General features: G+C 36.7%; 1 protein-coding gene across 1 annotated transcript in view; it reads right to left on the minus strand.

The window, feature by feature from the left end:
* Efhc2 (EF-hand domain containing 2) overlaps positions 1-15,431 on the minus strand; it is a 183,214-nt gene that overhangs the window by 76,171 nt on the left and 91,612 nt on the right. Inside the window, exons 7-9 of the mRNA XM_021153766.2 lie at positions 15,046-15,184; positions 7,680-7,845; positions 3,890-4,080 (exon numbers count right to left, since the gene is read on the minus strand). Coding sequence (XP_021009425.1) covers positions 3,890-4,080; positions 7,680-7,845; positions 15,046-15,184 — 496 coding nt within the window. The remainder of the gene's footprint in view (positions 1-3,889; positions 4,081-7,679; positions 7,846-15,045; positions 15,185-15,431) is intronic.

Here is a 15,431-nt window from a genome sequence, read left to right on the forward strand (position 1 = left end):
CCAGAAGCTGGAAAGAACCCAGATGCCCCTCAACAGAGGAATGGATACAGAAAATGTGGTACATTTACACAATGGAATACTACTCAGCTATTAAAAACAATGAATTCATGAAATTCTGAGGCAAATGGATGGAACTAGAAAATATCATCCTGAGTGAGGCAACCCAATCACAAAACAACACACATGGTATGCACTTACTGATAAGTAGCTATTAGCCCAGAAGCTCAGAATACCCAAGATACAATTCACAGACCACATGAAGCTCAAGAAGAAGGAAGACCAAAGTGTGAATACTTCGATCCTTCTTAGAGAGGGGAACAAAATACCCATGGGAAGAGATACATACAGAGACAAAGTGTGGAGCAGAGACTGAAGGAAAGGCCATCCAAAGACTGCCCCAACTGGGGTTCCATCCCATATATAAGAACTAAACCCAGACACTATTGTGGATGCCAACAAGTGTTTACTGACAGAAGCCTGATATAGCTGTCTCCAGAGAGCTTCTGCCAGTGCCTGACGAATATAGAGGTGGATGTTCTCAGGCAACCATTGAACTGAGCACAGGGTCCCCAATGGAGGAGCTTGAGAAAGGACCCAAGGAGCTGAAGGGGTTTGCAGCCCCATAGGAGGGACAACAATATGAACCAACCAGTACCCCCAGAGCTCCCAGGGACCAAACCACCAACCAAAGAGTACACAAGGGGGTACCCATGGCTCCAGCCTCATATGGAGCAGAGGATAGCCTTGTTGGATATCAATGAGAGGAGAGACACTGGGTCCTGAGAAGGTTCGATGCCCTAGTGTAGGAGAATGCCAGGACAGGGAAGTGGGAGTGGGTGGCTTGGTGAGCAGGGGGAAGAGGAAGGTGGGGGTTTTTTTGGGGGGGAAGAGGAAAGAGAATAAAGTTTATGCTTTTCTAAACAGTTTAAATATCTTATTTAAAAGGTTCTAAATATAAACATTGAAATATTTTTTAGTAGATTAAAATCTTTCCTCCTCTTTATAAGTCCAGGAAATACATTGAAAACCAGGCCTGGTGGACATGGCTTAATATCCCAGCATTGGAATGGAGAGACAGGCAACTCTCTGAGACATATTGGCTAGTCAATCAAGTCTAATCCAATGAGAGGCCCTATCCATAAAAACAAAACAAAATACCAAAAAACAAGCAAGCAAGCAAGCAAACAAACAAAAAACAAACAAACAAACAAACAAACACAAACTATGTGACTCTTGGAGAATACCCAAGGTTGATCTCTAGCCTCCATGTTCACATGCACATACATGCACCCTCATAAATATGTAGCCAACCAAAATATCACACAACACACAAAAGTGTCATAAATATCTGCTCAAAGCAAGTGAATTAATTAATCAGATATTCTCTGATCAAGAAGCTGGTCAACAATCACAGTAATTCAGTCAGGCAAACATATAAACATTTAGGATAATGACCTGAGCCAATCTAGATGACATGCTCTGCTGGGTTTTAGGATACCTGTGTCAAGTTTAGACCTGTTCTGCCTTGTAGCTCATATATACTCCTCTCTATCATTCCATCTCTCCAGGATCATCCTTAACTCCTTTCAAGGAAAACATTAACATTTCCCCTTCATAAATATTATGAATACACCTCCATTTTAATGCAGGTATTATTTGTATTCTATGTAGCCATTACATATCTAATGTTTTCCATGGGAAAATGCTGTCTTATAACACTTTTTTTCATATTATAATGTATTACATTAAATGGTTGCAGAAAGTTATACTCCTAAAGATTAGAGATATACTTAGAACTCTATGCATGATTAAGTGGTTAAAGATAGAATCAAAGCCGGGTGTGGTGGCGCATGCCTTTAATCCCAGCACTTGGGAGGCAGAGGCAGGTGGATTTCTGAGTTCGAGGCCAGCCTGGTCTACAAAGTGAGTTCCAGGACAGCCAGAGCTACACAGAGAAACCCTGTCTCGAAAAAAACAAACAAACAAAAAGATTGAATCAAATAAAATTTAAAAATTTCTCAGGTAGCAATGATATCACACACCTTTAGTCCCAGCACTGAGAGACTGAGTTCATAAGTCTGAAGCTAGCCTGGGCTACACAGTGAGACCCTATCTTAAAAATAAAAGAAATAGTTTCCAAAGTTGGTTGCATGAACAGTGAACTAACTCATGGTCTCTCAGTAGAAGCACAACTGCTGTTATCAGTCAGTAAAAGTCAGCCCTCCAAAAAATAGTAATATAATCAAAACCCGCTACCCTTAAGTGTTCACTAAAATCAACCATGTCCTTTTTCACTTCCCTGCTATACTCTAAGAGTAGTCATCACTTGTAGATTCTCCTATTCTGAAAGCCAGTCTTGGTGTCCACACTGATATGAACTACAACAAAGGATTTCTAATTTCTAATAGGCCTAACGTGCCTCTTAATCCCTTTCTAAGACGGTACAGGAAGAAAGGCTGGAAAAGCACAGTGGCAAAGCACAGGGCAGCTTGAGGCCTTGGGCGAAACTGAACACGATAGTTTATACAGCTCATCTCAGAGCAGCCTGGGCAGACCACTAGTGTCCATATCCAAAGCTTCGGATCAACCTTACATAACAATTTGGGCCAGTTATACTGTATCAATCACCTTCCCTAAAAAACAAGTACAAAAAATTCAAGAGTCTCCTCTTATGAAATACTCATGTTACAGATGCCTAAAATATCAACATAAAATTGAATGAGGTCTAATCTAAATCTAAATCAATACTATTCTAAATTTAACATCTTAGAACTTAAGTTTATAAGTGCATATATTTACTTGGAATATTTGAATATGCCATTCATTTTTCCCCTTAATGTTTGTATTCTAGAGATCTCATCAATTGGCAATATAAACCTACTTAATAAAATTGAGCCATTCATGAAGTTTAGCATACATAAAAGTCATCTGGAGAAACTTTTTACATATTCAGAATCCATAATCTCGCTACCAGAGATATAGGCTCACAAGTGAGCTTATATTTACAGAAGACTGCATTATTAATATGCTACCAAGGAAGGGAGCCTGACAAGATGGTCCTCAAGGAAATTCTAAGAACCTCCATGTGTGTGTTCAAATATTTCCTTCATATAAACCAATTATCAAGTGCCTAAACCCTTCTGATCAGTCTCCACCCACATATCCCTTGCATCAACCATAATGCCACACCCAATTTAGCAACTATACAGTTAGCAACTATACAGTCTTATACTCTTGGCTGGATATCTTAAAATGTGTTTATTCTCACTGTCCCATACCAAATTGTGAATTCTTAGATCTAGGATACATTGGGCTTAATGTTTTCTACATATAGCCCAATGTTACCTATCTTTACTGCACTGAACTCTCCCCACTGTCCCTTTCCATTGTCTTCCCCATGTGGGAGATAGCACCAAAGCTCTGAAATATGCCAGTAAATCATATCCCTAGCTCACTCCCGTTACACTTATGTCTATTTCTACTTCACCTAAATCTCTCTAACAATCAACTCCACAATGCCAAATCCAATCCTTAGCCTTTTCCCCGTATCTAATTTTACTAATTAGCAACTTCTTCCATGATACTCTTGATCACTTGGCTCACTGCATTATGCATTTTCTTAGGTTTAGGTGATTCCTCTCTCCTTGTTTGCCTCATGTCATCATCCTTCCATGATTCCTTCTCTTTTCTCCAAACACTTGATTTGGGATGGCCGCAGGTTTATTCATGTAGTTCTTGACACCTATTCATCCTTGGTGATCCAGCACAGTATAAAAGCTTTAATCCAATTTGGCATCATGAATTGAAATGCTAATTACCTACTGATGACTTCCAAACCAAATTTACATCTCCAGCTCAGACCTGTCTACTGAACACCCTCAATACATACCCATTTTCATTTCATATCTAATTGGCATCTCAAGTTGTTCTAATGATGAACTTGTGTTCTTGCTCCCAAACCTATTATAACTATAGTCCTGCCTGTCCAATGGCTGCATCTCTTCTCCACCTTTCCAATTATTCAGGTCCAAACCTTGAGATACCTGTAGCTCTTCACTTCTCTCACACTTCATATCTAATCTGTAAGGAAATCCTATTAGCTCTATATTTAAAATACTTGCAGAATCTGCCATTTCATTTCATCCCTGCCACAGTATCATCTAGCTATAATAACTTTTCTCTTAGACTAATGAAGCAATCTCATAGGTTGTCATAAATAGACTACTGTCTTTGTACAGTCCATTCTTAACACTTCATTGGTGAGATTCTTCCAATAGGACAGCTTGATCAAGTCATTTCTCTTGTCAAATCTCTCAATGCTTCTTTCTTCAGAAAGGTCAACCAGAGCACTGACGAAAGTTGCAACTAGAAATATCCATCATTTATATACTCCTAGATCCTTTGCAAGGAAAATTAAAGTTTTCCTTTTTTAATGTGGTACTTTAAAAATTCCATATACTATTTAATGTACTCAAGTATTTTTATTTTCTTGCACATTTCCCTCAACTAGAATAAACTTTATGAGAGAAAGTGGGCTTTTATGACTGCTTTGATCACTGATGAATTTATCACAAGCACCTAAGTAAATAAATGCCTATCATACAGAAGGTCTTTGGAACATATTTGTGAACCAACTTCCCGACCACAACCTATACCTATAAACTTTCTAAAAATCGACAAACAGGAATAAAAACCTTTAATATCATAGTTTCTAAAACTGGAACCTTTTAATAGCACTCCTCATGAGGTAGTGATACCCAACTATGAAATTATTTTCATTGATACTTTATAACTGTAATCTTGCTGCTGTTATGAATTACAATATAAATATTTTTGATCCCTGTGACCCCTTTGGTTGAGAACCACTGATCTAGAGATACACAGTCAATAAGAGTCGATAAAGACGCTTATTTTAGTAATAATTAGTAAAAGTAAGGGAGTAGTTTGTGGAAACAATCGATGGACAAGATCTGAAAGCAGTGAAATATGAATATTAATATTAAAAAACAATGACTTTTTGGAAACTATATGACCAGAATAGATGAAGTATGAGATGCAAATTTTCCTGTTAAGAAGCCGTTCTCCTCCTTTTACATTGGTCTATCACTATAAACTGGATTATTGGGGCTAGAGAGATGGCTAAGAACTTGTTGCTGTTGAATAGGACCTAGGTCCAGTTCCTAGCACCCACATAGCAACTCACAACCACCTACAACATCACTTTCAGAAGATCTGATGCCATCCCTCTGAAGTACAAAAGCACCAATATGGTAATATTGAATAGTGAATATAGTAAACATTCATTACATGCAGACAAATCACTGATACAATAGACACAATCTTTTTTGAAGAATATGATTAGCAAACATTTTTCCTACCACTATACTTATTCATCTGCACCTTTTCTTATTGGATGAAATATTTGCCAGTCTCTTACTTCAAGGAGATCTTAGTCTGGGAGCCCATATTTTACATACATGAGTAATCCCCAGGTCATATAATAAGTAAAAATTTTATGGTAAGGAAGGTGAACTCCAGAAGTACCATTTCCCAGGATTTGATTCCTAGTTAAACTAAAAACTAACTCTGAGGTTTTGCTAGTTGTAGGGAATATTACCATCCTGTTTTCCTCTTTTGAAGAATGAGTGCAAGAATATCACGTGCTTTCTTCTAAGGTGGGTTTAGGAATTATATGAAATCAGATTTTATAAAAGTAGTTAATGCACAGCAAACTACTAATTACTTGTTATCGCTAGTACTATTATTATTATGAGGATATTCAACAGAGTGTTGTGGGCACACAGAGAACAAAGTATTTAAGTACTGTGAAGCCAGTCTGTGCCAATTACCATGGAAACAAGATCACTGTGTAGGGGGAGCTTGAAGGAAGTATATCCCTGACGCAAAACAAGTGGTAGACAAAAATAAATGAAATTCAAGACATTTGTGCCTATATCACCATCCTCCAAACAAAACAGTATTACTTACATGTACAATTCTATCTGTAGTCAGGGTTCTGAGGACAACTTTAAAGGGCAGACAGAGAAATTAAGTCAACTACCCACAAAGAACTGTTTTTCCCTGAGTCCCAGAAGTAACACCCTGGATAATATTTCACATTATTTAGTTATAAGAAAATTTCCATGCCCCTTTACAATAGGGACATTCTTCTTGCCTATATCTTCCAGGTGGCCCTTAAAAATAGTAGTTACTAAAAAAGAGTCCATCAAAGTCTACCCCAGAACCTAACCAGAATACTATCATCAACAAGAGAACATGAACAGGTTGATGGCCCTCTCACATGTAAAAATCAATTGATTCTCAAACACCAGTGTGCCTCACAACTGTCCATGATGCCTATAAAAAGAGATTGCTGGGTCTCACCCCAACATTTCATTCTAAGTCTATTCAGAAGAAAGCACAGTAATTAACATTCTATCAAGTATGAGGACCATGCTTTAAGAAGTAGAGAGTTTAAAACTTTAAAAAAAATGAAGTATTTAAAAATAAAGTGATTTCTTGAAAGACAAATGACATCATGTCACAGCAAAGGCATACCTTCTCACATTCCATACAATTCATAGCCAGGCAGTTAAACCATTTTTATAGACAGAGCAAAACATTTTGTTCCCTTTCCTTCAAATTTTCAACAGCATGGGACCACACTCAGTTTGACCAAATTCAGGATGCTTTTTGTTCTTCAAGTCTTAACACATGTTCCCTTTACCATTTTCTCCCAGCATCTCCTGGCCTATAATCTCTGTCACTTGGAGCTATAATTTTTAATTTACATCCTATTCAGGCATCTGCAACATTTCCCCACAATTTTTCCCTGACTTTTTTTTATCCAAGACCTGAAGAATCAAAAAGTAGTCATAGCCAGTGCTCACATTTTCTATGTACAATTTGGAAGCAGATTGTGTCTCATGTACATTAGGAATACTTTGGAAAATCTATCTTTTATAAGTACATTCGGCAATATAAGCAGTTTCCTCCTACTGAACTCAAACCAAAGGTCTAAAGTCAAAGTAACATGAGTTTTCTAAAATTATAAGTTGAAAAACACTTATAAACCATTGAACTCACTCTAGCAGTGGTTGGCAAACCCAAATCTGTGAGACAGATCTGGCTGGCCACCTGTTTGTATGCCTTTGAGCTAAGTGTGGTTTGTATACTTTTACATGATTGAAGAGAAAAATATCAAAGGAATACTATATTACAATCTGTAAAAGTTTTATGGTATTCAAATGTCAGTGTCCATAAAATGTTTTATTGGAGCACAGTTACACATGTGCTTACATTCTGTCCATGTAGCTTGCACACTATAATATCATATCCGAGTGGCTGTGATGGAGGCTGTGTGGCCCACAAATCCTTGAAATCTGTTGATTCCTCCTCTGCATTATTCCCTCAAGTGAGAGAAAGACAGACAGACAAATAGAAATGGAAAGTCAAGAGGTAGGGGTTGATATGGTCTTATAGTTCTCCAAATAACACATCAAAATAAGCACTCAAGGAAGAAGCTGGCAATATCTGTGCATTCATCAACCTCATTAGAAAGCTACAGTAACTTGTCCCTGGACTCAAAATCAGATGAGTTGTGTAACACCTTTTGCAACAGGAAGGCTATATCATAAATTCCAAAGAGAAAGGACTATAACCATGGTCTCCTTAGGCACCTGTCTAGTTCCATGATTTTTCTGAAGTTCCTCCGATGAGGTGTGGGCTTCAGGGCTACACAGGAGCGGAAAGAATCCTCTTCAGACCCAAAGCCAGTATAAGGTGGGTATTTCCTTTCTATCTTTGGAAGATGAGGAGGCTTACATGAAATGGGCGTAAAGTTATCTACAACAAAACACAGGCAAACAAAACATTAATATTTTTTTGCCCTGATTATAGCTGTTTGGAAAGGTCTGTTATTATTTCAAGATGAACATGGAGATTTTGTAGACTATTTTAAACTCTTTCAAACAAAACATGGCAAAATCCTATGAGAGTCGGTTTTAATCATATTTATAAAAACCACAGAGCTCACTTAATAGTCATTGGCTCAAAAGAGGAAAAAAAGGAGAAATCTTTGTCAAATAAGTAAATATTTAATTTTTTGTCCTCACATTCCAATCTGTGAATATTATTTTTCTCTTCCCTTGACTTTTTCCAATGATATGAAAACTCAAACTTGGAACTTATGCCATCAATTCTGTATTTTAACCTGTAATTTGGCCTTCTCCTATCTTCAGTCAACACTCACTAATAAAAATTATTTTCCAAATAGGACTGACTTCTGACTGCTTCCCTTTTAACTTGTTCTATTAGCCAGCAGCTGCTCCTTGGATTCATTTTTAAGCTCTCTTCCTTACCTCTAATTCAACCCCAAAACACTGTACACTTCAGAACCCCAAAACACTGTACACTTCAGTATTTACTACAAATCAAACAGAAAAGTAAAATCCCTTCTTGTCACCAGCCACTGCTCCAGGTCACTTATTTTATTACTCAAGATAAAACTGCAACTGTAGCTATAATGAAGCAAAAAACACAAACAGCTAAGGCTGCATGATTGTCTCCACTCTCAAAGAAGTGTGATGTGATCAATACTGTTCATCTTATTTTTTACTTATCAGGTGTAAGAAAGGAGAAGTGGGGACAAACTTTCAATACCCGTAGAAGCTCTTAGGTAATCATTTATGGAGCTATGTAATCTCTAGAAGCAACTGTGCTTCTTAGAACAAATAACATACTGACTCAATCTATCTAAGTCACTGTGTTTGACCCACCACAAATGGCAAAGGAGATTCTAGAACATCTAAAACAAAACTAAGACACATGGACCACTTTTTATGTCTTCCTCCAGCTTGATAGGCGTTTCAGTTTTGAACAACAGGAGTTCTACAAATGTAAATATTTCCTTTTATTTTCCATAGTCAAACTTCTAATAGAAGAAAGAATCTACATTTTTGGTATACTATTAGAAAAAAAATACCCATCAATTTGTCATGTAAAACACTCTAATTCTACAACTGAAGTGCATCTTTTAAATCATCAAAATGCTAAGAGTGTGAAGTAATTTCTAATTCCAATTTGAAAACATTTTCAGCTTTCAACTTTCCTTAGATTTCCTAGATGCCTTTGTGTGAGATTTCTTGATGCACAATCCCCAGAAGAGAATTGTTCCATCTTAACAGAAATTGCTCACAGCAGACATGTTGACAAATATTTCTCACTGGCTGGGTGAAAGGGGAAAAGTAGTGTGTCCTTACAGTCTCCTGATCCTCTTGTAATGTTCTTTTTGCAACTGAAGAGACATCTTGGTAATAAGAGAAAAGCTCAAATTTTCAAAGTTGAATTGCAGTAGACTCTATCCTTGCTCACCATTACATCAAAATCACTACTGTCTGCTACATCCTAATCTGAGTGCACTAGACAAAAATTGTGATTTTTAATCACAAAGTCATTAAAAATATATTCTCCAGTCTTCATTACTAGTCATAAAGATGGTGTTGCTTTCTTAACTACCTAATTTTTGAAACACATTTAAGTAAGAAAAGAAACAATTTAGAGCTTTCCTCTGCACCCACAGTGCCATCTAGTGTATAAAAACTGAGAACTCTTCCACTGCCTCACCCTTGACTTTTATAACATACAGACCTGTTTTGGAAATCTTAGCTCAAGATTCAACTTTAAGTCACATCTCCCTGAATAGCTCACATAGGTTTACAAAGCCACAGAATCATATGTGAATAAGAAGTTGGCTGTAATGACCACCCCATCTACCCTGCCTATTCAGGTACTCAGAAACATCGAGCAAATGAAAAGGTGCATACTTTTGTACAAAGCATCTCCCCAAATGTATTCTATGGCTGATATTTAGGTAGACACTGAGACAGTCATGTCTTCCAAATATACTGATTTCTCTAATTCCAAATGACTTGTACACATATATGAATTCAATGGCTAACCATAACTGACTAGATTCTAAAAAAAATGCAGAGAGATTGTGTATAGAAATGGAGTCTAATGATTCTATTTGCCATCTCAAATGGAAGCACTATTCAGGAAAGTCACCAAATAATTACCTCAAAGTTGCCTTGCGTGATCTAGCAACCCAGGCTTTAGGAAATCTGAAGCTTACATAATTTTGAAGAAATGTTTCAAGCCGAAAGAATGCCAGATTATTAAGTTGACTTTAGGCCAGGACTTTGGACTAGGACCCCTAGAAAGGAAGAACCTTGAAAACAGTACAACCATCCTAAGCTTCAAAGCTGCTTGTAGCCAATACTTAGATTAAACAATTAGTGAAGTAAGCAATCTCAAAACTCAAAGTTCTAGTCTAAAATCATCCTCACTAACTCTAAGGGTGGTTGGGAGGACGTAAAATTGTGAAGTCCATCAAGGCCATGTGATAAAATCATAAACCAGTTCTATATTTTTTGTTACAATCTCAAGTGATCACTGACTTTTCTTCTGCCATGTCTCCTCCTTCTTTCAAGTCCTAAAAATTCAGAGATAGCCAGCACTGAATACAGAAAATGAAAGGCATTTTTTTTTTTTTTTTTGGTTTTTCGAGACAGGGTTTTTCTGTATAGCCCTGGCTGTCCTGAAACTCACTTTGTAGACAGGGCTGGCTTCGAACTCAGAAATCTGCCTGCCTCTGCTTCCCAAGTGCTAGGATTAAAGGTGTGCGCCACCACGCCCAACTCGAAAGGCACTTTAAAATTATTTTCCAACCATAATTTCAATATAAGTACTCAAAACCATTGAGAATGAATGATTATGTTATTGTTTTAGTTTTGCATGTCACAAAAAATAATGACTAGATATTATTACTATAAACTGGGTATGGTGGTAATTGCCTATAAATCCCAGTATTGAGAGGCTGAGTCAGGAAGTTAGCCTAAATTTATGGCCCATTTGTGTTACATAGGGATTAACAATTCAACCAGGACTACATAGCAAGACAGTGTTAGAGAGAGGAATGGAGACAAAAGAGAGAGGGTAAACAGGGTAGAGAGAAGAGAGTAGAAAAATCTTATTAATAAATAACCTAAGGCATAAATTCCTAGATAAGAACAGTTAAAATTCAAATCTTGGTCTTCTTAGTACAAGAAATACAATCTAGAAGTCTTTGAATCTATTTAAAATCTTCATATATAAGAAAGAACAACTGACTTCTACCTGGCAGGCAAGCCACCAGCAGCAAGATAGCCACGGTGGTTGATATAGGAGTTACACTGGACAAGACTGTGTGAGACAGCTATAAAATTATCATCTCCTTGGAATACTAAAATAAATGAAAGACTCCCATCTTTCTATGAGACTGCATCTCATACAGAGGTCCAAATGTCTTTCAGAATTCTATCAAGCCTTGTACTTCTACACAAATACAAGAGGTAACCATTCAGTGTCTTTGAATTGTAACCAACTTCTTTTCTTTGTCTGCCATTTTTTTCTGCCCTAAAGTAAGATTACTTTGTAAGACAATAATGCATTAGAGATTTCTCTGGGGGCTGGGGAGACAGCTCAGTTGGAAAAGTTGCTGCACAAGCATGAATATCTGAGCCCTATACCAACCATCCACATAAAAACCAGGCATATGTTTATAATATCAGCTTGGGGAGATGGGGATTACTGGCTAGCCAGTCTAGCAGAGCTGATAAAGGCTATGTTCAGTGAGAGTCTGCATCTCAAAAATAAGGTAGAAAGCCAGGGAGGAAGACACCCAACATTGATCTCTTGCCTCCACATACACATGCACCTACCAACAGGGACACAGAAACTCCCTCACCCTGCTTTCTTCAAAGATCACAATTAATAGTAGCACTATTTCTGCTTTGGGTTTCAATAACACTAAAATATAATGTATAAAATTTCTTCTCATCAATTTTAAGGCCACATGAATTATAAGCAAAATTATCATCCTTACCATCATATTAATGCTGAACAGATTATTCATTAAAATTGCTTTTTAATGGTTATGTCAACTGATAAAGTACATAGAAAAGTTTCTCATCCTTATAAATATTTTTATCAACACGTCATAGCCACTAATGAAGAAAAATAAAGATCACTTCTTTAATTTTTTTAAATGTTAGAAATAACTACATTTAAGTAACATGAAATATATTCATTTAACTTGAAAAAAACCAGAGAAAGCAAATGTATCAATCCACTTCTCTAGATTCTGCCATAGATATAATCTACAGTCATTTGTAACATTAAGTGTGGTATTAAAACTTTAAAAAATGTTATGTAATGGTATTTGTTAAATAGGACATTTTAACATGCTGTGAGAAATATTAAAAAGTCACTGTGACTACAAAAATACATCCTAATTTTGTATTTGCATAATTTTCTTAAAAATATGCGGTTGTATTAACTTTAAAGGCACAAAATACATTTTTATATAATATAATAAAATCTATAGAGGGAGCAAAGGAAATGGATGAAAAGATATTGAACACTAGGACAATATAACTGGAATGAATGGACTTCAGGACATTTGAAGAAGATACATATACCCAGGACAGCTAGGCTTGGGGCACACCAGAGAAGTCACATTACATCAGAAAATTCCCTAGAGAAGCTACTAAGATATATCACTACACCATTCATTTTTGCCTGAAGCAAATATTATGGTCTCAAATCAAGCAAACATCAGCCAAATGTTGAACTCTCTGTTTAGAAAATCATATGCTGTTTTAGAATTGTTATGGTACTCAGTCTTCTACCAACAACCTTAAATGAAAGTAATCTTCAGGTGTTTTTAATGGCTTTCAGTGAGCTAACATCCAATTTCCAATCTTCATTGAAGGTGTACTGGTTCTAAACAGATACCTATATTTATTAAGGGCAAATTCTCCCCAATGAATTATGGTCCACTAGACACTTCTCTAGAGCAGCTCTCATCTGCACATTTCTGGATGATTTTTGTTTATAATCCTTAAAGTAAATATGTTCAACTGTGTCCACTCAAAGAAGCAATTTTAAATATTAGCCACCAAACCTGACTCTTGTTTGATCTAGACATGTTCATGAATCTAGAATACAGATGTGTTAAAACAAATTCCCTTTGTATAACACAAAGTCCTTTTTATTCTAATCCATTAGTGTTCTTTATACACCTTCCCTCAGTATATAGCTTCCCAGGAAATGTATAATACTCAGTGCACATACATGCAAGGTAGGCAGGCAGGCCTTCTCTTATTCTAGAAACATCTTGTATATTTTTATAACTTTTTCATATAATATTTTGACCATGTTTTCTCCTCGTCTAACTCCTCCCAGATCCTTCTCACCTCCCCACCCACCTAACTTTATATTTTAGTCCTTCTCTTTAAAAACAAAACAACCCCTTCCACAAACACAAAATGAAAATCAAAACAAAAAGGCAAAAGATAAATGAAACAAAAACATGTCAAAATGAAACAAAATATCTAAGACTCTTATTTTTCAGGAAGTACATTTCGCAGAAGTACACATCAATCCTCCAGGTCAGTGAAAAATACACATGCTCAAATTCAGCCCACTATGGATTTTTAAAAGCACTGTATCATGTATGCATGCTTTTTCTGTCATTTCCCCTAAACAATAACAACTATTAGCATAGCACTTAAATTGAATTAGGTATCAGAAGTAATATAAAAACTGATTTAAAGTAGCAAGGCACCATAACTTGCTTGTTACCTAAGTTACATAGAAGGCTAAGGTGAAAGGATTGCAAGTTCAAGACCAGACTAAGCAATATGATTAGACCCTGTCTCAATTTAAATGAATGGGTGTGTGAATGCATAATGATGTGTATAGGTTTTTTGCAAATACAAACCATTTCATGTAAGAACATTAGGCATCCCTCAGAGGTAGGTATAGAGGAAGGGCCAGTAATAATTTGCTGCAAATACTGAAGAAGGATTATATAGAGAACTAGGTACCATCACACTAATTCCAAACCTCACCCTGGTAGGTTAGCAAATCCTATCCATTTCCACAGCAGCAGATATGTGGACCATGGGTAGAGACAAATCTTAGGAAGTAGGTAGAGCTGACTGGCAGAACTTCAAAAGACTGAGAATGAGAGTTTAACAATTGAAGGCTTGGATATTAGATTTTAAAGCACATCCTCTGCCTGCTTCTAGACTCTCATAATAGTGTGCAGTATGCTACAGGTCCCAGATCCCCTTTTCTAGTCTATAAACCTAGCCTACTGTGCTGACCTAAGTACAAAGTAGGCATTTAATAAATCACTAGTTCTTACTAAACTACATTTACTTGCCTAGAATGGAATTAAGTCGGCCATCATTGGGAAGAGAGGACCCTTGGTCTTGCAAACTTTATATGCCCCAGTACAGGGGAACGCCAGGGCCAAGAAGTGGGAGTGGGTGCATAGGGGAGGAGGGCTGGAGTAGGGGGAAGGGTATAGGGGACTTTCAAGATAGCATTTGAAATGTAAATAAAGAAAATATCTAATTAAAATTTTGAAGAAAAAAAAACACAGAAAAAAAAAAGAAGAAGTTCGAGGCCAGCTGGTCTACAAAGTGAGTGCCAGGACAGCCAGGGCTACACAGAGAAACCCTGTCTCGAAAAACCAAAAAAAAAAAAAAAAAAAAAANAAAAAAGAAAAAGAAAAGACAAACAGGAGACCTAGCTGGGCCTCACCAGAAAATGCAAAGCTAACTGGTACACAAGAGATTACTGTAGAGAACTTGAGTGAGTATCATCCATTGTAGGCAAAAATTAAATGAAAAGATTTAACATTTCTAGTTCAAGTGTCCTACCAAAATACTGAGGACTATAGCAAGAAAGACACTTATAGGGGGAAACGGAAGCCTCTGGCATGAGGTAATTGAATTCTTGGCTCTTTCTCTCTGTTGCATAACCTTGGACAACTGAGCTTAGTGGGCCTCAGTTTCCTTTCCACTAACATGGAGACAATGAGTCTGCTTATAGAAGCTTATTTTTAGGAATATGAAGAGAACAAAAGTAAAATCTTAACCAGGGCATAAAGCAGTCAAAGTGTTAAAAATATTTTCTAACCAACTTATCACTTACCAACTCCATACTTTGTCCTATAATAGGTCTTGGTAAACTCATCACAGTCACAGAGGAGGACTTTTCTTCCCCATACATTGATGGTGGCACCTATAGACAGGTCCTGGTCTGTGTAAAAGTCTTGCTCTACTTTTCCTAGCTGATAAAACAGAGGAAGATAGCATTGGCCCTATGGATCTGCCCAAGAACTACATGCCTTTTCCTAAGAAAATAATTTTTAAAGCTTAATTATATTATTTATAACTAAATTTTAAAATCAAATGAATTAATTTGTATCCGTTTGTGTACATGTGTGTATGGTATGTCTTGTATACATATGTGTACACTTCATGCTGAGTATAGATGTACAAGTGCCACACACCGTGGATGTGTTGATACTTACCTTC

This window comes from Mus caroli, chromosome X (assembly GCF_900094665.2).
Source record: "Mus caroli chromosome X, CAROLI_EIJ_v1.1, whole genome shotgun sequence".
NCBI classification, from domain to species: Eukaryota; Metazoa; Chordata; class Mammalia; order Rodentia; family Muridae; genus Mus; species Mus caroli.